Source organism: Ahaetulla prasina, chromosome 7 (assembly GCF_028640845.1).
Source record: "Ahaetulla prasina isolate Xishuangbanna chromosome 7, ASM2864084v1, whole genome shotgun sequence".
In the NCBI taxonomy this organism is placed as follows: domain Eukaryota; kingdom Metazoa; phylum Chordata; class Lepidosauria; order Squamata; family Colubridae; genus Ahaetulla; species Ahaetulla prasina.
Window position 1 is genome coordinate 83,453,465 of NC_080545.1, and position 27,489 is coordinate 83,480,953.

The 27,489-nt window shown below is 37.7% G+C and overlaps 1 protein-coding gene across 6 annotated transcripts in view; it reads left to right on the forward strand.

The window, feature by feature from the left end:
• WNK1 (WNK lysine deficient protein kinase 1) overlaps positions 1-27,489 on the forward strand; it is a 128,799-nt gene that overhangs the window by 45,688 nt on the left and 55,622 nt on the right. For all 6 annotated transcript variants that reach the window (XM_058191389.1, XM_058191392.1, XM_058191390.1 and 3 more), the window contains 5 exons: positions 2,904-3,124; positions 4,870-5,027; positions 22,581-22,669; positions 23,553-23,772; positions 25,520-25,856. In XM_058191389.1, the coding sequence (XP_058047372.1) occupies positions 2,904-3,124; positions 4,870-5,027; positions 22,581-22,669; positions 23,553-23,772; positions 25,520-25,856 (1,025 nt within the window). The remainder of the gene's footprint in view (positions 1-2,903; positions 3,125-4,869; positions 5,028-22,580; positions 22,670-23,552; positions 23,773-25,519; positions 25,857-27,489) is intronic.

Consider the following 27,489-nt stretch of genomic DNA (forward strand, 5'->3'; position numbering starts at 1 on the left):
GTTTTTTTACATGCCTGGGAAAGCCAAGGACTAGGCTTGACACCAGGGACCAACAAGATCACATTTTTTGGTGATGGGACATAAAGCACGCCCTCTCTGCCACACCTGATGGGTTGGGCAGACAGTGGGGACTGCTGATCCTGCAAAGAGTTCGATCCCGTGCCATGTGGGGCTTTATAAGTGGTTTTAAAGCCACAGATAGATTTACTGCTTTTAGTGTGGAGGAAAAACACTCTTTGAACCTACAAGACCACAGAATCATTATGTGTACTTTGTGACTCTGTGTCTTAGAAAATCACAACTAACTATTTAAAAGCCTTCATGTGCTCAAATGTTTTCACCATCTACTTACCCATTGGAGACTCCTGAATGTTTAACAAATGTAGTTTTGTTAGTTTTTTTGTATATATGTAAGTATGTATGTAATTGTTTTTAAGTTTAAGGCTACGAGGTTCCTTAATGACTCCAAGTGCTTTACAGTTAAAAAAGAAAAGCAACTAGTACAGAACAAATTTACAACCATTCAACAGGTGGCACACTACAACAACAACAAAATAAAAGGACAGGCATCTTTTCCCAAGGCCTGTGAGAAAACCATGTTTTTAATGATTTTCTGAATGTCATTAGGATGGGACCTCTATGAATTTTTGTAGTGATATAATTCCTGAGGACAGGAGCACTTTTTCTGGGACTTGTTTAATTGACAGGAATCAGGGTGCAACTCCACCAGACAGGAAGGAATAATTGGTGACGAGAAGTTCTTCAGTTAGCCAGACCCTTTGCAATGAAGAGCTTTATAGGTGATAACCAGACCTTGAATTGTACATAGAACCCACATCTTCCTGTGCAATTCATCTAGTTCTGGTGTCTTAAACTCATTCAGAATTCCTTGACCATGTTTATTTTGATTTTCAATCTCATTTCTGTCCTTTCAGGAGTGTGTGTGTGTGTGTGCGTGCGTGCGTGTGTATGTGTGTGTGCGTGTGTAAAATGTGAATCTTTTAGTGAATATTGAGCTGAATCAGGAATTAAATAATTGTTATCCTTTGCTGCATTTACTTTGCAGCTACTGATTCTTTTTTCTTTGTTTTATTCTGAACATGTTTGAGGAAGCTCTCTTTGTTCTCTTTACTATTATTCACTTATTTTTGACTTATTGTGAGGGGAAATCCATCATTATGTGGTTACTTTCCCCTGTTTTTTCTGCTACTTCCAATTCCTTGTTGTGGAGCTAGTGTATCTGTCCTGGAAAGTTCTAGATGGCATCTAAATTTTATTGGGGTGGTGGTGGTTCTGTCACCTAGAGTTCATTGGGATTTTTGTAGCACAGTTATAGTACCACATACAGTTCTAGTAATGCTACTTATTGAGTAACATCAACTCAAGGATTGCTGATCTTATGGTATTATTCTTCATCTTTGAAAGAAAACACTAAAGGAGAATAATTGTAGCTCAGGGTTGAAATGAGGGGTCCTTGGTGCTCTCTGAGCTTGCTTGTTTTCTTGCAGTCGTTTCATTACCCAAACTAGGTAATATCATCAAAGAAAACAGTCAGCAAGATAAGTCAAGAATTTGCTGAAAGGCTCATGCTTGGCAGAATTCATCTTTGACAGATTCCAGTGGGCTTTTTTTATTATTACTTCAAGCCTCTGATCAGGAGTTTGTTTTTGGACAATTTCATTTTCCCCCTGATTGGGTAATCAGTAACTGACATATATAATAGCGCTGCTTTTATTCCTTTTATACTTTTCTATTATTTCTAGTTGTTCTCAGTAGTATTATCAAATTGAATTCCTTAGATTTTTCCTCCACTGATATATAATTCAGCAAATCTTACATTCTGCAAGAACCAACATAAAAAGTTGTACTAAATCGTTGGCTATTTTGCTTCCATATTTCAAAACAATTGCCAGTTCTGGTTTTGTAAAAACTTGAATCCCACAGTTACCCTGCTAGAACTGATGAGTTGACCTGTTGAATTTTTTCCCCCACTAAGCCAGCATCTCTATTGATTTCTTGTAAACAGAGTGTGCAAAGACAATATGATAACTATAAGTATTTTTTGCTTCAAATTTAATTGCTGAAAATGAAAAAAAAAAAAAAGCATATTTAAATGAGATGCTGTGTTACTATGATGGCATACTCTGGGATTGAAAAAAACTAATGGCTTTTTTTAAAAACACACACACAAATCTTTTAGTTTTATTTATATATAATGTACACAATGGTCCCTGATAGTATATAGTAATTCAAAATATTTTCTCTCGAAGGTCCAATGTAATTAAATGCAGGAGAGGTAATCTTTCTAATCCCTGTTGTTTTGAACTACTTAGCTCCTTTTTTTAACTTTCAAAAAGAAAAATATTTGAGTATGTCTCATCTTTGGCCAGTGTCCCCTAATGGTTGGTTCACTGAACATGAGAGACTGCTTTTTTATGTCCTATTTGTTAAATACCCGTATATACTCGAGTATAAGCCGACCCGAATATAAGCCGAGGTACCTAATTTTACCACAAAAAACTGGGAAAAACTATTGACTCGAGTATAAGCCTAGGGTGGGAAATGAGGCAGCTACTGGTCAATGTAAAAAATAAAGATAGAGCCAAGTAAAATAACATGAATATTTATTTGAACGAAAAACAATAAAAGTGCAAAAGTGCAAAATGTTCGGCGCTCATTTTTATTATGCAGCGCCCCCTGCTGGACATCTATCAAAAATACAGTATCTTTTAAAAGTACATCGAGACGTAGACTCGAGTATAAACCGAGGGGGCCGCTTTTCAGCACAAAAAACGTGCTGAAAAACTCGGCTTATACTCGAGTATATACGGTATTTATAATGTTACTGTGTAAGCATGAGTTTCAAAATGAAGCTTAATTTTATTTGGGTTGTTCTCTCCTAGATATTTAAAAAGATTTAAAGTGATGAAAATCAAAGTGCTGCGAAGCTGGTGCCGGCAAATACTCAAAGGTTTACAGTTCTTGCACACACGCACTCCTCCCATTATCCATCGTGATTTGAAGTGTGACAACATCTTTATCACTGGCCCCACAGGATCAGTCAAGATAGGAGATCTGGGCTTGGCAACTTTAAAACGAGCTTCTTTTGCCAAAAGTGTGATAGGTAAGTTCCAGTTCTATTTTAGAAGATCTCATTGGAAACTCTAATAAAACAAAATAAGCTTGCTTCTGAGCTTTTTCCATATTTCAGCCGTAAAGTCTTTGATATAATAGACCTTGTACATTATGCATCTTTGGTATTTGGGTATATTGCTGGAAGAGTGTTGATACCATAGATTGTTACAATTAGCAGAACACTCTTGCTAAAACCATAATATATGCACTCTACTTAAATATCTGTTGCAAATGGGAAATAATGGGACACACAAAAGGGTGACATAAAACATCCATTAAAAAAAAAAAGCAATCTTACCATCTAACCTCCAGTTTCTGGGTTTTGCATTTACTTTGGATTTGCCAGATATTTTATTGCCATAGAACTGGTTTTAACGGCTCTGTTCTGCTATTTTCTGTGTGAAGGAAGCAGGCTAACAAGGGAGAAGATTGTCCTTTTTAGTCTGCACTTGTGTGTTTTTAAGAATGCAGTTCTTGTTTTAGATCCCTTAAAACTGATTTTAAGGGTACAGTTTCTATCTGCAGGTATCTTGTCCTTGTCACAATGAAACATTTCCTGCTTTCCAGCCAGTCTAAAAACATTAAACATTAATGGTAAAAAAATATATGTGGAAATGGCCAGTTTCCTGAACACAACATTGCCCTTTCCATGTGTTGTGTTCAACTTTCAATTGGAAAATTACCATATTCTCAGTTTTTGTTAACAGTTGTGTTAGTGTGCTGACTTCCAATTAAGACTTAGATAATAATTATTGAACCATGGGAGGGTGGATAGGAATTTAAAAGGTTGTTCGTAAATTTGCATAAAACCTGGTCTGCGTGCAGGAAATAATTCTTTTCTTATTGTAAATATTTCTGGCTTTAAATATCTCTGAATACATAGTATAGTTTTCTACCATATGAGAAACTGCATTCATTTCATACCTTAGAGATAAAGCAAATTGTTTTTTGATTCAAGATGTTAATCACACACTCTGTGTCTATAACTCAATCTCTTTATATTTCTGAGTATTTTTGCCTATAGGATTTCCCTCACTATTTCCTGTATCTGTAGTAGGCCTATTAAATGTACTGCAGGTGAAATGGTAAGTATGTAAAAAGGGCTCTGGTGAGTGGCCTTTGCAGAAAATTTTAAAAATCCATTTTTAAGAAGACTTTATTCGTAGACAGGTTTTTCATTGCAAGGCTTTGTTTAAAAGTGACACTATTAAAAAATAAATAAATGGAGCATTACAGGTCAGAGACTAGCTGTGGACGCTAATCAGTATTAATTCTTTACAGCAGAGAGCAGGCAGGTATGCTGAAACAAACATTGCACCTCCTTTCTCAATGGGAGGGAAGGTAAGTGTGGCTAACACATATTTGATTTTCAGCCTAACTAGTCTCTTACTTTTATTTTTCTCCATTTATTTTCAATCTAGGATTCAACAGCCAAGTTTGTTAATTACTACTAAAACTTCTTATTTTATTCCTAATTCAATTTGAATTGTAATGTTGATATAAATGGTAAAATAAATATTTACCATTCTTCACTTCTTGCAAAGACCTTGCAATGGGAGACCTATGGGATTCATTGACGAAAAAGAATGACTGAGGGTATCCTCCCTTTTCTTTTTGCCTCCACTTCTTCTTTTCTCACAGGTCTCCCCATCTGCTCCCTTCTGCGGTGAGTAACGGCAGCAGCCTCTGCTCGCTTTGAGACATTTAGAGTCTGAATCGTTCTTTTAATTTAAGGTACCCCAGAGTTCATGGCACCCGAGATGTATGAGGAGAAATACGATGAGTCCGTTGATGTATATGCTTTTGGGATGTGTATGCTTGAGATGGCTACATCTGAATACCCTTATTCTGAATGTCAAAATGCTGCACAGATCTACCGTCGAGTGACCAGTGTAAGTTTTGTATATATTTCTCTAACAGTTACATCACCTGTCACAGATAAGCAAGAACTGTAATCTTCTATGAGAGTGGATATATAACTTTCAAGAGTCTTAAGCTGGAACAAAAGAAAAGTTTCCACATGTGTTTGAGAGGGCTTGCTTTGGTTACCTCCCACTTTGGCTAGTGCAATATGCTGCATGTGGACTGTTCTTGAAGGCTACTGAATGTAGCAATTTAGGGAGCTATGGGTGACTCAGATTCCCCTCCCCCCCAATATAATAACCTCTCCCTGAGAGTTGCATTGGTTACCAATTTTCTTCTACCTGCCATTCAAAATGGAGGTTGTCATATTTAAAGTCCTTCATGGCTCTGAACTTTGATATCTTCAGGACCACATTTGTTTCTGTTCATTTCATAAAATCAGGTAGAAGAGGCTTTCTTCAGCTGCTTTCATGGAGAGAATGTTATTTTCAGGGATCTTGAAGACAAACATTTTCAGTTCCTGTCCCCCGAAGATCTGTCCAACTCCAAGCTTATTTGAATTTAGAATGGCCAGTAAAACTTAGTGTTTCCAGCCCGCCTCTTTTGAGGTTTTATAAAAATCTGTTTAGTTTAGTTTTTGAGTCTGTTAAAATGCCTAATGCAAAATAAGGAATCTGCTAATATTGCATGCACATCCCATAACATTGCTAGAGCATATACGTCTCACTACTAGACTTTCCTAATTAAAATATATAAATAGATCTGTGTAGGGGTACACACAAAATGTGCATTACTTCAAACTTGAAACATCGTGTCTTAGAAGATCTGCCAAAATATTCAAGTTGGGCTGTGGTTTGACAGAGCTAAAAGCTGAAACATTTCAATTCTGGATTTTGGCTGAAACGAAATTTGGAAAGTCCTGATTCTCTTTCCCCTTCTTTGCTCTAACACACTGGCCAATATTCTTTATGGCTTCCTTTCAATATCCTACATGCCGCAGTTGATACAGAGATGGGAGGGGGGCATGTAGGGAAAGGAAGGCCTGGTAAAACTAAAACTGCAACTATCACAAAAATATTAATGATACAAAATTGCAGTTTATTGTGTTTTTGTCTGTGTGATACAATCTTCTGGCTTTTTCTCTATACATTTGGTTTTTACTGCAGGCAAGTGTGCTGCAGTATTTATTTTGGATGCAATTTAATAATACAGTTAGTGCAAAGGGAGTTGTGCTAAATTATGCATTTATTGCTCCCTGTGATGTCTGTAATCAGTTACCATGCTTTTTTCTGAAAGTATTTCTTAATTTTAAATGTGAGCAATAACCTTTCTAGGTTGAAAAGTATAGCATACATCTTCAAGGAGAAGAAAAAGAAATTGATTAGGATTTGATAGATGTAATATGTGCAAAGTTACGTCTAAACTTATTTGCTTCTTCAGATGGATGCTTTTATAAAGGGGTATATCTGTTCTACCTCAGCAGGTGGCAGTGTCTAGCTAACTTAGATTGAACTCAGAAGTTCAGCAAAACAGCCCCGGTTAGTACTTCAGTAGAGAATTGATTGCCTAGGAATGCCAAGACTGGAAAGTCAGAATGCCAAAAAGAGGCAGGGGCAAGGCTTTTCTGTTCATAAGTAATCAAGGTCTATTTGAGGGCCTTTTTTAAAAAAAAAAAGCTATGTATGTTTGCATAATACTTTTTAACAATTTCTTTCCTCTGCCTGTTGTTATTCTGGCTTTTTTAGTATACGGAAATTGGCAGCAAATCTTTTTAAGTAATTGCTACCTATAAAACTGTGCATACTCCATATCCAGTCTCCAGCCTCCGCTTTTTAAGGAAGATTGTTGAGATGGATAATGAACCAACTTTGCAGCACTCTAGGTCAGGGGTGTCAAAGTAGTGGCTCGCAGGCCAGATGCATCATGAGCAGGTCCATGCATCATGCGCAGGTCCCTGCAAGCTATTAAGGTCTGGATGAGAGAGAACAGACTATGGTGAACCTACGTAAGGCAGAGTTGCTATTATTACATTGGGATTTCTATAGATGTCAATGTGATCTCTGGGCGGGCAGACGCTACCCATGAAGGAGCAGGTTTGTGATTTGAGTCTTCCTGGACTCACAGTTCCTGAGTTTCAGCTGCTGTGCCAATTATGGCCTTACTTGATGCAGGAGAACCGGGTTATAGTAACTGATTTTCACTTGATTGGACTATTATAGTGTGCTTTATTTAGGCTCCCCATAAAGATTACTTGAAAAATGCATCTGTTTAGAATGCAGCAGTCAGCATACTTTACAGCAGGGGTGTCAAACTCGATTTCATTGAGGGCTGCATCAGGGTTGTGTTTAACCTTGGGGGAGTGGGGGACATGGCCAGGGTGGGTGTGGCCAGCTTGACATCACTCAAGTCAAGGGGGTGCCCTGTGGTGGCCCAAGCACTCTGCCAGCGAAAAAGGACTCCTGAGCTCTGTTGCGGCTGTGATAGCCTCCTGCAACTCTCTGCCAGTGAAAACAGTAGGGAGTGCCACTTGCAGCCCTCACGAGCTCCATTTTCAGCTGCAGTGGCCCCCTGCAACCCTCTGCTAGCGAAAACGGAGCTCGGGAGGGCCATACGCAGCACTCCCAAGCTCTGTTTTTGGTGGCAGAGGCACTGCGGGCCAGTCTATTGCTGTTTCCAGGGCAGCCCCGTGGGCCAGATCTAAGCACCCTGCGGGCCGGATCCTGCTTTACAGCAATGGGAGCCCAGAATACTGATTTTCTGAATCCTGCCCTAGTTGCTAATGTATTCTGGGTACATTTTAAGGTACTGGGATTTATCTTTATGGCTTAGCATATTTGCAGAGCTGCTTGCTCTGCTAGATCTTGCAGGACACATTTACTTATAGTTAATGATTTGGAGGTGGGGTGGGCTGAGGACCCAAAGCTAGAAAGTATTGCTTTTCTGTAACAACACCAGTGCTGTGGAATGGCTTCCATATGGAAATCAGATTCACGTCTCATAAGCTTCAGGAACTGTTGGAAACAGAACTATTTCAAAGGGCATTCTCAAATCAACAAACATCTAAGGTGATTAGTAATCTGCCTAATTTATAAATTATATTTACATTTAAACAACTGTATCCGATCCATCACACATATAACATACAATACTGTATTTTTCGGTGTATAAGATGCACTCCCCCCCAGTGGGTAGAAATGTCTGTGTGTCTTATACAGCGAATGTTGCTGAAGCCCCACTCACTTGCCGTCCCCCATCCTTCAGCCTCTGCCTCCCAGCAATTTGCCTCCTTGCAGCAAACAGCCAACAGCCTAGTCAGCTTCAGTACAGCCTAATTTAGCAGAAGCAGCTGATTGGCGGATGGATTTGCCTCCCGGAATACTGCCTATCAGCTGTTCCAGGCTGCAGGGATTGGCACTACCTGTTGCTGCCTATTGCTGCCTCTGCACATCCTGTTTTGGGTCTCCGCGTGCCCCGTTGCCTGGAATGGGCCAAAAATGGGACACGCAAAACAAAACATCCGGAGGCCGATAATGGGGCACGCAGAGGCGGTGATAGGTGGTAGCAGGTAGTAGATGGACAGTGGCGATGTGCTGTGGTGATCCCCGCTGCCTGGAACAGCTGATTGGCAGTATTCCAGGAGGCAGATCCAACTGCCAGTCAGCTGCTCGTGTTAAATCAGGCTGTGCTGAAGCTGACCAGGCTTGTTTGCTGCAAGGAGGCAAATTGCTGGGAGGCAGAGGCAGATTTTTTTTTCTTGTTTTCCTCCCCAAAAGCTAGGTGGGTCTTATAGCCTACAGCAGTGGTAGTCAACCTGGTCCCTACCGCCCACTAGCTCCAGCTTTCATGGTGGACGGTAGAGGTTTTGTCCAATACTGAAGCACTTTCCTTTTTTTAATTTAATTGACTTTTTAAAAAAATTTCATAGCATTATTTAAAAACATTTTCATTAGGTTTTCATAAAATTCCTTGTGACAATTTAAATTTGTGAAAATATACTATTTGTATCATCCGCGCACAAGTTTAGTTCACGGTACGTAAGTGAAACTAAATGGCGCTATAGTGCAACCGCAAACAGAAGAGCCTCATCCCAGAATCGATCGCGCATCTCCCCCCACACCACCCAGCCGTAACAGACAAGCAGAGCTGGTAGCCGGGGCCCCCCTCAACCCAATCCTCGATGCGCGAGAGGCATGTGCAGACGACGATACACAGCGCATTACTGTGGAACCAGTGGGTGGTTAGAAAATTTTACTACTAGCAGAGATAAAAAAGTGGGCGGTAGGTATAAAAAGGTTGACTACCCCTGGTCTAGAGTGTCTTATAGTATGAAAAATACAGTAGTATGTGGCCAACGCTTCAGGGCTGCCATTACACCCAGTGCCCTGTTTCTTCCTCCCCCACAAAGCCAACAACTGCCACTGCTACCTTTTGGAGCCACCTTTTCTCCCGCTGGCCCCGGAACACTGCCAGACACTGCAAAAGCTCCTCTCTGCCTTGCACATCTCTCCCAGCCTGCCAATGCTTTGCAAAACAGCTGAGAAGCGCTATAGCAGTGGCACCAGATGACATCACCAGGTGGCCTTTTCGAAATCCAACGTTGCAGGCATGGCTGGAGAGAACGGAGGCAACCTAGGAGGACTTGAGAGGGTTTTGATCGGGGTGATTGTGGCTTACTGCCAAACCCCAGATGCACGGGGGTGGGGAGAGAATGGGGGGCTGCTTTAATAGGATAATCATACACAAGGCTTTATAAGGTGGTGGGGAGCACGGGGTGATAACTCCAACAACATTTCCTTTCTTTGTAAATGGATGTCAGTCTGTACCAAGAAGGATAAAGGATCTTCTAACCAGCATCACAGCTTGGAGTCTGTTATTTCAGAACCTGACATTTTGTTGGAGCTGTCAATAATTACCAGGGCTGAAGGTACGGTACCAGGGCTAGAGGCTGCGGACTTGGATGAGTCCATGGCAACAACAGAAGGTGCTGTGGTAGAGGCTGTGGAACCAGCAGAGGGCATTCCTAAGGTGGCTAGGTCTAAGGAATGTATGGCAACAGGCCAGGATTTCAGATTTCAGAAGAGCCATGAAGCCTTGGATGCTGGGCAGGGTGGAACTGAAGGCTGGTGGCTGGGCCCCTTAGGGGCCATGGACTGTAGGACCACGAAGGGTGCTGGCCTGGTGATTACCCCTTCTGAGGCCCATTTTTCCCAATGGAGGGAGCGTAGAATTTCTGAGGATGAATGGAGATATTCAACAGCTGTGGGCAGCCAAACAGTGGACATATTACAAGAAATGTTTGGGGTTCTGGGATTCCGGGGCCCAGGGCAAAGCAGGAGATGGCAAGGTTCAAGGCTGGTTCATCATTCCCCAGAACAGCAACCCCTAGGGGCTGGGTCCGGACGTTTACAGGACCCCAGTGAGGTCCGCAAAATTGGCGTTCAGGGCACCCTGGGAGCGCAGGTACAGAGGCCTCAATCAGGGACGTTCCTGTCAGCTCACATACCATGCGCCCGAAGAGAGAACATGAGGGGCCTCGAGATTATGGTGACCAAGGTCCAATACCACGAGTTGGCCAAGGCCCACTAGCGGTTGGACGTTGGGACCCTCCTGCAGTGAGGGCGAAGTTCAGTGGGAGTGGGGAGAAGTTAGCCCTCTTTGTTGGCCAAATCTTGAACCATATGGACCGATACAGACATATTACATATTGCAGTGTAATGGCTCTAATGGCCAGATGAGGCAGCAGACTGGGTGGCCGATTTGTATGGGGACCATGCAGAGGAATTGGGGGACCTGGGTCACTTTTTGGCTGCACTCCAAGAACGTTTTGAGGATACAACGCGGTCTCAGCAGGCGGAAGGGGAGTTGTTGGCTGTGTGAATGTAAGAATGTCTTTTGTGCTTTTTTCCTGTATGATTTATTAAGTTGCTTTATCATCATTTGATTAGTTCTAACTCCAGATTTCATATCATTCAGTGTTACCATTGTTTCATCTCTATTTTTTTTACCACTTTCTTAAATAGCCTGCTCTTTGTACTTCTATACAACTGTATCGTTCCTCATTTCTCCATCTTTAACTCCATATGGCTATTATACTATTATGCCTTCTTTTCAACATAAAATCCCTCTTTCCTGTCTTATTTTCCCTTGCTGGTGAATTTTAAAATAGACTAAAACGTTCCTCTCTTGGCCATAAGACAGTAATAAAAATATCCATAGCAATAATATTTTTAATATTATTAGAACAATAAAATTCAATAATAGTTGCAGATGTTTGAGTTCATTTGCTCTTTTATGAAATATTGTGATTAAAGCAAGAAAAAGAGATATTTTGAGCTGTATTGGTTTTCTCCAGGGCAAGAAGCTCCACACTGTCCCAATGTGTGTCCAAATTTTGCTTGAAAACCTCCAATTATGGAACCCCCATAGGAGGAGGCAAGCTATTCCAATGCTTAAAAGTTCCCACGGTCAGGAAATTCCTCCTTATTTTCCTCCTTAATTTGAGCTTGGATCTTTCTCTGTAAAGTTTACCTCCATTGGTTCTTGCTCTGCCCTTGGGAGCTATGAGAGCCAGTTTGGTATAATGGCTAAGATATTGGCCTGGAAATCAGGAGACTGTTGAGTTCTAGCCTTCCCTTAGGCATGAAAGCTGGGTAGGTGGCTCTGGACAGCTCCTCCCACCCCCCCACCACATAGCCAAACCTACCTCACAGGGTTGTGGAGAAATGGAGAAGAAGAATTAGGTATGCTCACCATCTCCAGTTTTATATAAAATGGTGGGATACGATACGAATCTAATAACAACACACCCTTTTCAAGTACTGGACACTGCTATATTTCTCCTTAGCCTTCTCTTCTTTAGATTAAATATCAGTTTTTTAATCTTTTGAAATTAATCTAAATTCTTTAGATTAAATACCATTCTTCATAGGATTTAGCCTTTAAGGTTTTTTTTGTGTTTGGTTTTTTTTGCATTTATATCCCGCCCTTCTCCGAAGACTCGGGGCGGCTTACACTATGTTAGCAATAGTCTTCATTCTATTTGTATATTTATATACAAAGTCAACTTATTGCCCCCAACAATCTGGGTCCTCATTTTACCTACCTTATAAACAATGGAAGGCTGAGTCAACCTTGGGCCTGGTGGGACTAGAACCTGCAGTAATTGCAGGCAGCTGCTGTTAATAACAGCTTGCATTAGCAGCCTCAGCCACAGAGGCCCTGTGTGTTCCCAACATACTTTTAATTCTTCTCTGTATTTTTTGTAGTTTCTTAGCCTCCTTATATCTTAGAACTGGAAACAATATTCTAGATCCAGCCTGTCTGTACAGCATAGAACAGAACTGTCACTTCTCATGATCTCAGTCTTGAACCTCTGTTGATACAGCCTAAGATTTTGTTAGCTCTTTTGGCAGCTGCCTTACATTGCTAACTATGCTTAATGTAATGTAATGCTTACCAGAATATCCAGATCATTTTAATGAGTACTGGTTCTGATCCAGATACCTGTTTTGGATCAGTGTATCCATTTTTTTTCCTACCTAAGTGCAGCACCCTGCATTTCATTTCTTCGAACAGCATTTTATTGGATGGGGTCTACTGTTCATATTTTGAGCCTTGAGCTGCTATTCTAATGTATCATTCATTCCCCTTCAGCTTTGTGACACCTCCAAACTTGATGGGTATTCCTTCTGCCTTCCTTTTTATCTGTATATATCTAAAAATGTTGCTTTGAATAACTTTAATTTTGATTGGATACAGATAGGATATAGCAGTGATGGTTAACCTTTTTGCCATTGTGTGCCAGAAAAGGGAGGCGGGGGGGGGGTCACGCACGCGGCTGCCCACACCCATAATTCTATGCGCCCCACGCATGCACGTACTGCCCTGCTCCTGGCATGCAATGGCCCGTTTTTCTCTCTCACCTGGCTCCAGAACCTTTCTATGAGTGGTGAGGGCGAAAATGGCCTTCCCCACCACCACCCCAGAGGCCCTCCAGAGGCCAAAAACGGCCTGTTTCCCAACTTCTGGTTGGACAGGAAGTGATGTTTTTTGCTGTTCCCAGCCTCCAGAGACTCCTAGCGGCTGATATGGCTACGTGTGCCACCTGTGGCACATGTGCCTTGGGTTCGCCATCACAGGGATATATTATTGTAAAATAAGGGAAGAACTCTCTTATGGTTTGTAAAGTTCATCATTTCATTTGAATAAAATTTGCTTTTGGATTCGAAACATTATTTCATACCAGCTGCAGCATATAGAGAGAAATTTGAACTCAGAAAATAACTAAACATGGCCCAGAGCTATAAAGTTAAACTTTTTAAATTGGTATAACTAAATATTCTAAGAACTAAAAATTGATATTGGTTCATATGGATAATTTTTATATGCTTCCAAAGTTCTCTAATTTGACTTCTACTAACAAAGACTGTAAAAATGTGAAATCCCGAAATAGTTAAAGATCATAGTACAATTGTTTGTGAAAATAATAAATAATGAAATTCCAAACCATTTTATAACTATGCTGAACACCTGAGGCTAAGAACTCAGGTATGTTAGTCTCTTGTATTTCCATACAAATGTGTGTTAGATCTGAGTTTGTTATTAATTTCCTGGAGGTACACTAAGTATTTAACCACAAATGAAGACATACTGTTTCAGTTTGTTAAGGACATTCTGTCCTTGAGTCTCTTGGATTTATTTTCTACCCTTTAATCCATAATATAGAACCAATTGATGGGATTGATAGGTTTTGTTGTGTTTTTGTCCTATGACTTTTCTTCTTACCAAGTTTTATTGCATTTGTCTGTAAATGCCCTTCAATTGTTATATATGAAACACAAAGATTATATTTATATAGTTAGGAGTTCAGTGCAATTTGAAAACATCTTTCCAATAAAATTCAGCTTTATATATATGACTGAAACAGTATCCAGATAAGATGGGACTGCTGTTTACACATATAATAGTGTAACTTGGGAACATGTAGTGAATCGAAGATCTTAGGTAAGTGGAAACTTCAGTATAGAGACAATTGTTAGAACGTCCATCCTGCATAGAAATGTTAATTTTATGGACAAACAAATAGCACAAATAGAAACAAATCTTTTCTAGAACATTAAGAATTAATTAAGACTTAATTAAGTCTTGGAATTATTAAATTAAATAACATTTCAGCCTTATCATCTAGAGCAGGGATGTCAAACTTGTGTCATGGCATTGTCACGTGACCTATTGCGACTTTTTCCCTTTGCTAAACTGGGCGTGGGCATGGCCAGCGTGTGACACATCCGACCCAAGTGCTGTGAGTTTGACAGCCCTGATCTAGATCATGTTGCTGAATTCATAAGAAAATAAGCTTAGGGTTGTAGTCTTTTCTCTATAGCAAAGGACCTAAATGCTAAAGCATCTCAAGAAGAATTTGGGGGGGAAACACCAGGAGCAATTAAAAGTATTACCGTGTTTCCCCAAAAATAAGACCCTGTTTTTTGAACCCTGAAATAAAGGCTTGGCCTTATTGCCATACACTCAAAAGCCCGATTGGGCTTATTATCAGGGGATGTCTTATTTTGGGGAAAACAGGGTAGATGGGGACTGTTGGGCAGCATTTTCCATGTAAAATTGATGTAATTGAATGTAATATTATAGGCTAAAAAATTAGTGATATCAGTTCTTAATACATTATTGTATTTTATGGATAAATATAGCTTCTATATGTATAAATAAAATTTAAACATAAATTACCAAGAATTCATATATTTTTCTTACATATTTCTTATAAGTATATATATATATATTTGTACCTTAGTGTGAAAACACAGAATTAATGAAGTCTAGACAGTTTATATAATAGATATGTATCTAAATTATTATATATTTTTAGACCTAGATTTATAGAAAGGACCAAATTGATTAATTGCAAATGAAGGATCTGAACATTTAATATTTGGATTTATTAATTCCAGCTTGGTTTAAATCTTTTTAGGCTACTTTATTCTTACTCATGAACTAAAACAATCTGGACTAGTGTTTTTGAAACCAGTGTTTTTCAAACTTGGCAACCTGGCTGGGGAATTCTGGGAGTTGAAGTCCACACATCTTAAATTTGCCAAGTTTGAAAAATACTGATCTAGACTTATGCATGTTTAGAGGCTTTACTTATCATAATACGTCCTATTTTTCAACAAGGCATCACCAGCATTTATATTACTCAATCACTTTTTAAAGAAAAGTGATTGAGTAATATAAGAAAATTCAAATCTCAAAGGCTAGTTAAGCAGTTGGTAAAAAAAATACAGTACTGTTTAAAGTAATCTGTTTCTAGTAATTTCAGTAGGAGAAACTAATACAATATTTATTTCATTTACTTGTCCTCATTTAACTTGGAGCCAAGTTAGAACAGGTGTTAAAAGTGTGATTGCAGTTAACTGATCTTTTAAAAATGTATGGATGACACATCTAACTAGAATTGCAGAAAATGGCAATAAAGTTGCTGCATGCTTTAATAAAATCACTTTTGAGAGGGAAACTGCAAGTAACGCTAATAGCATCTTCCTGAGTAAGTGTGATTCTGAGATTATATTGGATGTGTATGTTTGTGGAGAGGGAAGACAGAGGAGGGAGATACTAAATCTGTTCTAATTTGATTTTTTGCATTTTTTTAAAAAAACCCAGACATACAGAATATACTTATACATCTTTTAAATTATCTAATGTGATTTTGGTTAGTGGCATGAATATTTGCTCACATGAATGCCAGTAACTATCTAATGAATGAAAATGAAGGGAATATATTTCATAAACTGACTTCATAAAAAATTATTATTATTATTATTATTATTATTATTATTATTATTATTATTATTATTATTATTATTATTATTATTTATTGGATTTCTAGACCGCCCTTCTCCCGAAGGACTCAGGCCGGTGTACAGCCAGGATAAAACATAAACAATGTACAATTAAAAACTAAATTAAGAAACTTATTATACAATTGGCCGAAAAAATTAAAATATTTAAAATCTAAAAACCCCAATTTAAAACATGAGTAGAATTTAGAATTTAAAAATTTAAGCAGTTTAAGAAAAAACTTAAGCCAGCCCCGCGCGAATGAACAAATGTGTTTTCAATATCACTTTATGGAATAATTAGATTCAGCAAAATATATCATAGTGTGGTTTTAAAATCTAATATGGCTAATTAAAGAAGGTACCTTTACCATCTGCAAGTTAACTTTGCAACTAAATTATGTTAATTTTGAATAAACAGAACAAGAGCAGTAGTAGGCTGTTTTTATTTTTAAAAAACAATGCATTTAAAAGCTGTATTTATTAGGGCACACTATAGACCCAAAAGGAAGGAATTAAATGTGCAAGCCTCCCAGACTTTGTTGCTAATAATAGGAGTTTGTGTTTCACAAGGAGCATTGAGCAAATGAACTGCCTTGCATGTTATTGCCCTGGGGTTGGAGGGAAGCAAGGTCAACTTTGTTTTCCATTGGGATCATGGGTTCTTTTAAAAATTCCTTTAATGGTTTATAACAGCCTGCATCTAGTTCAAACTAGCACCAAAATAGCCTAGCAAAATAGTAATGTAGACTTGTAAAAGCACTTTGTTTGTGCAGCTTGACTCAGGAATTCATAGGCCAACATAATTAATGATAGTCTAAAAGAAGATTAAAGTAATTCTCAATAAAATTCATTTCAGACTCTATATTTAAGTCTCTTGTTTTGAAGACATCCTGAGCACTATCTCAACTGTTAAAGGTAGTCGTCAATTTTACAACAGTTCCTTTACCATTCAAAGTTACAATGATACTGAAAAGTGACTTATGACCACCATTTTTTATGATACATTTTGCAGCATCCCCGTGGTCATGTGATCAAAATGCAGATGCTTGGCAACTGGTTCATATTTATGACCAGAGGTGGTATTCAGCAGGTTCTGACCAGTTCTGGAGAACTGGTAGTAGAAATTTTGAGTAGTTCAGAGAACCGGTAGTAAAAATTCTGACTGGCCCCAGCTGATTGGGAGGAAATGGGGATTTTGCAGTAACTGTCCCCTGGAGTAGGGTGGGGATGGAGATTTTACAGTATCCTTCCCCTGCCTTACCCACCAAGCCACGCCCACAGAACCGGTAGTAAAAAAAATTGAAACCCACACTGTTTATGATGGTTACAGTGTCCTGGGGTCCTGTGAATATTTGCAGCCTTCTGACAGGCAAAGTCAGTGGGGAAGCCAGATTCATTTAACAACTGTGTTACTAATTTAACAAATTACAGTGATTCATTTAATAATTGTAGAAAATCGTAAAATGGAGCAAAACTAACTTAACAAATGTCTCACTTAACAACATAAATGTTGGGCTTAATTGTGGTTGTAAGTCGAGGACTACCTGTATAACTTTCCTGATATTTTACACACAGGTTTACTCCATGTACATTTTATACAAGCAGTTGTGTATTATACCATTGATAAACTGCAACTGGTATATATATAATAGTTTGTTTGTTTATTTATTTGTTTATTAGATTTATATTGCTGCCTATTCGCCCATGGCGACTCAAGGCGGCTTACAGAATATTAAAAAACCACATTTTTAATGGGCCGGTTTAGCTCAGGCTGGTAAAGCTGGTAAAGCCTGTTATTAAGAACACAGAGCCTGCAATTACTGCAGGTTCGAGCCCGGCCCAAGGTTGACTCAGCCTTCCATCCTTTATAAGGTAGGTAAAATGAGGACCCAGATTGTTGGGGTGGCAATAAGTTGACTTTGTAAAAATATACAAATAGAATGAGACTATTGCCTTATACACTGTAAGCCGCCCTGAGTCTTCGGAGAAGGGCGGGGTATAAATGTAAACAAAAAAAAATAAAAATTAAAAAACAGTAAAACTCATAAAAAATCAAATTAATGTAATAAAATCACCCTGACCCCCACCTCCCGCCCCAGCAACAGCCGATCACACGAGCCATTTAATGGGCTCCATCCCACTCTGGGTTCCCCAGGCCCGCTGGCAGAACCACGTCTTCAGCACCTTCTGGAAGAGAATTAGGGTGGGGGTTGTTCTAATCTCTGAAAGAATGATGTTCCAGAGAGAGTGAGCCACCACAGAGAAGGCCCTTCTTCTGGGTCCTACCAGGTGTACATCTTCCTGTAATGATGTTATGTATGTAATGGTGTATATATAAGGTAGTTATGGATATGATTTAGGTATACTAGCAAACAGTTCTTTAAATACATTCTGCATCTCAGATGTTTTGAACAAGTCTTACAAAAATAATAGATGAAGAATTCTAAAAGGACAAATTAATCATCCAGTAATAACATTAAGCGGTAGCACTCTAGTAAACTACAGAAGTTATCACAAAATGTAATAAAATTAGTCTAACTAAAAGCTTTACATTATGGAAAAGCAGCAGCAACGCTTTTTCTGTGCCTTCTTTAAAAATTTAAAAATGTATCTATTTCACTTTTCTGTTTGGTCAGTTTTTTAATAAAACAGGTTCTTTTGACTGTTAGAATGAATGTAGATTGTGTGTGTGTATGTGTGTGTATGTGTATGAAAGGCCCCATGCTTCTTCTGTGGCTCTCTTCATCCGAAGAGAGTAGGCTGATGGCAGACCAGTGTGGAGTTCTTTGCCCAAAATGATTTGAGTTCAAAGTACTGTTAGATACAGCTACTCTGTCAAATGTAAGAGTTCAGTTGTATTCTCTGAAAGTTAACTAATGTGACAATAATAGTGACAAATACAACAATAACCATAACAATAATTTGATATAATTATTAATTTCTATTCTATTCTAGGATGGAATAAAATATATTGTAAAATCTTGCAAAGTATTGCAATGGGAATGGAATAGGAAAGGAATTCTGTGACCTGATTTTTTCCCCCCTTGTTGTTACTAAGTTTGCAAAACAACTGATAAGTAATCTTTCAAGAAATAAAAATATTTCATTTTCTCTTCTGTTTAGTTTATCTTTCTGCATGATAATACGGTATATTGAATAGCACTGGTTCAAGTTTCTTACCACTTTGTAAGAAGTTACAGGAAAGCAAATGGGAGGAGCTGTAAACAGATTTACATATTGCATGACATGGCTGATGTGTTCTCTGTCTCGAGGGTCCTAGGCTGTGAAAGCAGTGTTCTCAACAGAGCTCTGACTTCTACAGACTGCACAGGATGAGGGAAAGTAAAGTTGTAAATGAAGAGGATATGTTTCCTTTAAAGCTCGATGTGTGCTTTCCTTCTGCTGTGCGTTAAGGGTAACATTTAACAGTCTTTTCCAAATAGAACAGTTTTTTGTACACATTTTGTATAATAGTATTTCCTGATGGATTTTTCAAAGAGAGATTTTGGTCCGGTGTTTCTCATCATAAATTCACACTGTTTCTGTTGTTCTCACAAGGAGTGTGTTAAGGAGGTAAGAATTTTAATCATACAGATACTTACTTAAATCAGGCTCTACTTGAACAATTATCAGGTTATATATATATATATATACTTAATAATGTCAATGCTTATTTTTAAGATTTAGTGTTTGTATATGGATAGGAATGTTCTTACGTAGGCAGATTGATTTCATAAAGATGTTAAGACATGTTTTTTGAAGATCTGGCTAATTTGGTATGTTAAGTTCATGTTGGAGTGCAATAGAAGGCCTTTAATGTTTGAAGCTACAAGAATATACAACTACAATCATCTGTACTGTTCTAGCTGTTTCATCTAACTGGATTGTTCAGAATATTGGTTCTTCTACAGCGAAGGTTGTTAATTTAGGAATAAAGTTAAGTTGTAATTTGTGTAGATTCAATGGGTTCTAGGACAACTCCTCATATATCATGTGAGGCAGGTATGGTTAAATTCTAACTATAACTGTGTGCAATAGAAAGATTCATCCTGTGCAAAAAGAAAGATCAGAATACCTGCTAATCCCCATTTTAAATATATACAAGACATTTTACTGCAGAATGAATATTTTGTTTCATTGATTTGGTAGGAGTTCATTTTGATTGCAGATAAAACAATTTATCTGTAAACATATTATAAACAGTTATGAAAAAAGATTTGGATGTAGTGCAGAGAAATACATCCACCAGTCTTCAACACATTCAGTGGGAAAGTTAAGGCCTATCCAAGAGAGAAATACTTTGATCATTATGATTTTTTAAAATAACAGTTTAATAAACATCAAATAGGATTTTAAAGGTAACTGTCAGCTGACATGTTTGCAAGAACTGAACAAATGCAGTAGATGTTCAGTCTGGGAGATTATCATGTGAGAGAAAGTGTTGTCATATAAATTATATTTCTTAGATTTTTAATTTCATATCTATATCTATAGATGGACAGAAAGACATAGATGTTAAAAACTGGTTTGTATTGGAATTCCTTTGTCTTGTTCCAAGAATGCTGACTTTTTTAAAAAATTAGGGTTCTTATAGATGTGCATCTGTAAAGTGTGTGTGTGTGTGTGTGTGTGTGTGTGTGTGTGGAGGGGACAGGGTGGTAAAGGGTTATTTATAGTGCCTTGTTGCATGCCTGCACACTTGCACATATGTTTTCATGAAATACTACACATTTCCTTATGTTAAATCTGAAAAGGTAGACTGATGTATTTCTGTATTGCCTGTTTGAAAAAGTGGTACGCTTATCTATTTCAGCCTACATCTGTGTATGTTGATTCTTGAATCTTACTAACGGTGTAAACAAATAATTGACTTATATCAAGTGAATCTAGATAAATAAGTGAAGGAATTGGTGGAATATGAGTTAACTGAAATTCACAAAGATATCTAAATAAGACTCGGAGGTTGGTACTCGTTTGAATAAAACGAGTAGTTTGGAGGACTATGGGGAAGATGGTTGAATGAAGATTAGATGGTAATTTATTGTTTACAATTCAGTCAGATCTGACCTTCATGACACAATGGATTTCACCAGGACTGTCTATCAATAATGGCTTCTTGAGTTCTAGTAAGCTAAGCTCATGCTTATGCCATTAGTAATTGTACTTGCTTCATCTTGTGGGTTTTTTTTTAATTGCCCTCAATTTTTCCAAACAAGGAAATCTTCTCCAGTAACTCTTTGCATGACATATGCAAAATATATAAAACTTAACTTCATTATTTATGTGCCCAGTGAGCACAATACGTAGGTGTCTAGTGGTTTTTAATTCCTCTGGTATTAGATTATGTATACTTTTGTAAGACAAGTTATTCTTGAACAATAATAACTTAGATAATTTTCAGAAAATTATCTGAACTTTTTGCTGTGCAACTTTGTTTATATACTAATCATTTTTCAACTTGAAAGACTCCATTCAAAATATTCTTTTCTGTTGCTGGGTACTCTTTGAGAGATATAAAATTTTCATATTCTATATATGTATGTGGTTTTGAATGTTATAGCTGGAGCTACATCTTTCAATTGGGTCTGTGTTTTTCACCTGTTAAGAAACTTTTTAATAGATGATTAAACATGGAAAATTTAGATAAATAAAAACCATGTTAGAAAAGAAATTCTCCATTCACTGACAGGATGAAAGAATGGTTCTTGTGTGATGGCACATGTTATGTGTGTAGGGGCATCTTTTGAGAGCATGGAGAAATGACCGTATTATTTTAGTAATATAGTATGTAGATTTAATGAATTAAAACTCGTTTACTATATTTTAATTGGGGAACAGCTTTAATTTTAATTACATTTGCATATTTAATTCAAAAAATGTGCTATATTAGTGTCCATGTTCTATAATGAAAAAATATATGTTCACAAGATAATAATGCCAATGGCCTTTGCTCTTTAATGAAACTAATGCTTTGGATTCAGTTTGGAAGTGACTTTTGGAACATTTGGGAATGTCAAGTGTTACTAGGTCTGCATTTCACTACAGAAACTACTTCCATATCCAGGAGTGTGCAGCTGTAGGTGACAGCCTCATGATGCTGGAAGGTGACATGGTTGCTTTAATGATCCAGATATCTGCCATGCTTGTATTCGGATGATTCAAAATACTTCTTCTGAATTAAATTTGCATCATGAGCTGCTCTAGATGGGGCTAGCCACTAATGAAGGATAGGATGGTGATGATGATCGAAATGCTCTGTTTTTTGCTCTGGAAGCTCAGCTGAGAGTTCAACTGAGGCTTGAGCCCGCCAATTTTCTGCCTGGCCACCTGTCCTCTCTTTGCTTGTGTGCCACGTAAAAACAGTAGTGGCCTGGTATTGTCTGACCCATACAAACAATTGCTATAAAAACAATTGCCTGTGAAAATCTCCATTAGAAACTTTCAGAGGCAAAAAAGTTCATTCAAAGATAGTGAGGGACATAAATAGAGCACAGCATAATAGGCAAGGGGTTGTTTTCCTGAAAATAACTAACTAGCTGCCATTTTTGGGACCAGGGATTCTAGGCGATAGCTAGCTAGATGGATGGATGGATGGATGGATGGATAAGATAAAATAAGATAAGATAAGATAAGATAAGATAAGATAAGATAAGATAAGATAAGATAAGATATATAAAGATAACTAATATATGATAATGACTTTCTTTGTTTGGTGTTACTTCTTTGTTTCAGGGAGTCAAGCCAGCCAGCTTTGATAAAGTAGCTATTCCTGAAGTGAAGGAAATAATTGAGGGATGCATTCGTCAAAATAAAGATGAAAGGTAAATGTTCTTCTGCTTGTATTGAGCAGTAGAAATGGACTGCATTGACAGTTTTGATTGAAAATCTTTCGGATAATCTGTAATGCATCACTACTCTAGTACAAATGTTGGCAAATTCTTTCAATAAAGGGCGAAATCCCACCTCTCTGTGTCTTCAGGCTTAGTGCAGCTGCCATTGGGATGGTGCCAGGCTGCAAGCAAGGAATTTTCCGAGAAGTGCCCACCTAGTATGCCCTGGTATTCAGCCCTGTCCCTTGCCCTGGGAACACAGATAAAAACTCTGACCTGGCGATCTCCATCTGTCTACCTGTTCTTTCTTAGCTCATGGGCTGTACAAAAACAGGCAGTAGGCTTTATTTGTCCACAGGTCCTAGTTTATTGACTGCTTCTTTAATGTGTAGTATATGAATGTGGTACTGACTTTGCGCACATTAACGTTTCTTTCAATCAAGGTCAAATTACACCCATAGTTTTTTTTCCAAGTTGCACTAATTACTTTCTTTGTAGAAAAGGCATAACTTTCCAATTTGTCCTCTCTTGTTTAAACAATGGGTGAAGCATTAAAATGTATTGACAGCATTTCATTTAATAATTAAGTAAAGATCTGTTGCTTCATCCATTGACTATAGTATTGTATCATAATGATGTTTCCTTCAGATCTTTACAAAAATAAGCTCTTCCTTTCTTTGGAGGACAAAGTGGCATTAATGCAATTTGTCTTTGCATAAGAATTCAGATTTTATTTGGGAGGAAAATATGTTTGGTTCAAATGATAAAGTTTGAATAATCTTTGTATTTGCATTGCTTCTGTGTCCCTAAATCTGTTATCTCACTCACGGATCCCCTAAATTGTAACTTGTTCTCTTCTTTCTATAATTATCAGATATGCTATCAAGGACCTCCTAAATCATGCATTCTTCCAGGAAGAAACTGGTGTGCGGGTAGAATTGGCGGAGGAAGATGATGGAGAGAAAATTGCTATTAAGCTCTGGTTACGAATTGAAGACATCAAAAAGCTAAAAGGAAAATACAAGGATAATGAAGCAATAGAATTTTCTTTTGACTTGGAAAGAGATGTTCCAGAGGATGTAGCACAAGAAATGGTGAGCAATAAAGGATTAGGCATCTGTCTCTAAGTATATATTTTTGAGTTTTGGATACAGTTTGGTCCGTTTGTATTTTGATAACTACAAAACTCAATACTTTAAAAGGCAGTGATACAATAATACAGAAAGTAATTCATGAGTGAATTATGCACAAAAATTCTTAACTAAACCCATATCTCTCCATTTAATACAAGAATATTTTAAATAGGCAAATAACAATACAGTTTGGCAAAACTTTGAAATGAATACTAACTATTTACATTAGCCAAGACCAGCCACATTTCTTAAAAGTGATTTTCTCCATTTTGTACATTGCCCAGTTCTGGTGTATATTTAATACTTCAGATATGGTTGACATGTATTCAGGTATAATATCATGATATCCTACTTAGTTAAAAGCAATCAAATCACTTGAACACTTGTTTTTTTAAAAAATGCAGTTTAGAACATTTCTTGTCATGTTCCGGCAGAACTTTAAGCAAAATATTTTTTTTCTCTCCACTGGATAAGATTAATTAGCAAACTTTTTTTGCCATCAATCTGAGACAGATGTTTCTAGATGTAATTTCTAAAGTTTACATACATAAAATATTTGACATTTTTTAAAAATTTCCAAAGCAAATCAAAATGGTTTGCAGAGCAGGAAGCATTAAAACAACAGAAATATAAATATTAGCAACATAATAAACCTTTCATTTCATGGAGGTTCTCAATCATCCAGGTCATGGTTGTCCCAAAAGTGCTTTTTCCAAAAAGCAATCGGACTGTTTAGGTTTTTTCTTTCAAAATGTTTCCCCTTCTCATCCAAGAAGCTTCTTCAGTTGTAACTAACTGACTCAGAGAGTAACAATTGACCCTCAGAAATCTAATGACCGGATGTCTGCAAAGAATATAAATCTTTCCATTCCCCACCAGTCAGTTAAAAACTGAGCAAGTTTCTTGGATGAGTTGCCTTTTGGAAAAAGCACATTTGGAACTTCCATTTCAAAATTACAAATAGAAATCAGTACTTCAAACAATAGCTGGTTAAATATACACCAACACCAACATTTAATTAAAAACGAATTGAAACATCTTAATAGCATCCTGGTTTGAGTTCACTTTATGACTTCAGTGTAGGTTACCTGTTAATAAAACAGAGAACACTGCATCTAGATTTTCCTTCCATTCCAGGTAGCTGTGGATCAGCTGTCCTATGAGGGTGAACAATAGTGGCTATACTATTATAGTTGCACAAGCGAGTTATTTCCTTGATAAGATCTCATAATATTTTGGGAGAATACTATGATGAATAATTTTTAAACCAAATACTTTCTTCTAATATTCTTGTAATAGTGAATGTTACTTTAAAACTGAGAAGCTGATCGTTTCATTTTTGTTGTGTCATTCTAGAAATGACTGTCTTGGGGTAGTTAATACCATGCATTTCTGTTTTGTGTGCCTTTTTATACCCTGTTTCCCCCCCCAAAATAAGACATCCCCTGATAATAAGCCCAATCAGGCTTTTGAGCACATGGCAATAAGGCCAAGCACTTATTACAGGGTTCAAAAAAATAGAAGACAGGGTCTTATTTTTGGGGAAACATGGTAGTTATTTTTTTTTCATTGTGAATGTTTTTATGCATTATTTTTTTAATTGTCCAGAGTCACTTTTATGTGAGATGGGTGGCTATATAGATGTGATAAATAAATGTATTTATTGTAATTCACCATTGTCTAATAGTATGAACTGTTTTTCTTTCAGGTTGAATCTGGGTATGTCTGTGAAGGAGATCACAAAACAATGGCTAAAGCTATAAAGGATAGGGTATCTTTGATTAAACGAAAGAGAGAGCAGCGTCAGTTGGTAAGGCAAGAACAGGAGAAAAGAAAGCAAGAAGAAGTCAATCAGAAGCAGCAGACAGAACAGAAAACACAAACAGGGCCTGCCCAGCAAGGAACAAAACAGGCTGTGCCTACTACTAGTGTCACTGCCATTCCCACCACTTCAACTTCTGTTTCTACCCAAGTAGAACCTGAGGAGCCCGAGGCAGATCAGCACCAACAGGTTCAGTTCCAGCAACCCAGTGTTTCTGTATTATGTAAGTACTTTCTATATGTGTTGCCCAACTTCCATTTTTCGGGGGATAGCGGAAGCTATGCTGTCATTAGAGATTAATGATCAATTTTTGTAACTGTGGATACAGTTTCTGCCTTGCTATTATGTTCAGAAATAGATACTGGTTCCTGCAGGGACAAAATGGTTGCTACAGAAGCCAAATCACCATTGCTGGTTTCATATCTAGCAGAGAGGACTATACATTGGCATAATCAGTTGCTGCCATTGTCATCTAATCAGCCACTCTTTTTCTCCATAGTCACATAAATTGTGATGTCATCAGACTGGGCGGGATCAAATTTCTTCTATTTAGAAGAGAACTTTTTTAAAAAAAATTCAAAGGTGTTTTTTTTCCATTGGGGAAAACATGCTATACTACCTACATTACCAAGTAGTCCAGGTACATTGTGAGCAAGAAAAGAAAGGCTGGCTAGGAGGACACTTACCGAGGCAACTTGTGATCTTCTGACTTTGCTTCTGGGATGCCAGCTGAGAACGTCACAAATGGCGATAACATGACCACAGATGCTGCAATTGGCCGGAAGTGCAAACTGGTTGCCAAGTGCCCCAATTTTGTTTATGTGACTGCAGGAACTTCAAAGACTGGTCATAAATCCCCTCTTCAGCACTGTCCTATTCTTCACAAGATGAAGCTACTAAATTATTTTCCAATGTAGCCAAATACAGAATATAAAATTGTCTTACCAGTATATAAAAGGAAATCCGTAGCATGTGGCATGTGAGTCTAAATTAATCTAAAACATTTGTGACTGCCACTGCCATTCTAGCATCACTGGTTAGAATCGGATCCTAAAAAATCTTCCAAGATGGACATTCGAACCTGCATCCGAGTCCAGGTTAAGGATTAATCTCTAGACTGACTCTGTTTCCCTGTTCTCATCTCCCCAAAATTACTTTTAACTTCACTTCAAGAAATAGTCAGCTTCCTTGATCCATATATCCAGAGAACCAACCTAATCTACTACTGTCTGGAACTTATTTACATGTAATCCTCGATTTATGGCTACAATTCGGTTTAAAATTTCTGTTGCTGAGTGAGACAGTTGTTCAGTGAATTTTGCCCCATTTTACAACCTTTCTTGCCACAGTTGTTAAGTTAGTAACATAGTTGTTAAGTGAATCTGGCATTGGCTCACAAAGGTCACCTTCACATGATTCCACTGCAACCATCAAAAATACATACCAGTTGCCAAACTTCTGAATTATGATCACGTGACCGTGAGGATGCTGCAATGCTCATAAGTTTGAAAAACGACCATAGGTCGTTTTTTTTCAGTGCTATTGTAATTTTGAACAGTCATTAAATGAACTGAATAGGAAATACTGTATTTGTTTGACAGATCAAATATAAATGGGAAATTGTTGTACAATATAAGACAACAAAACAATATGTGAAATTTACATATTAAGATAGAAGTAATTGAGTTTTTAAAAATATTTCATTGCTTTTCTGTATCTGCTCTATCTGCATTGTCTTTACAAATGTTATAATGCTGTTTCCCTTCTGTCTGAAATGCTTTAAATTCGTTTCTGAGATCTTTGTATTTTTTTGGCTTTGATTTATCTTCTTGGCAATTTCCACCTCGAGCGTACTT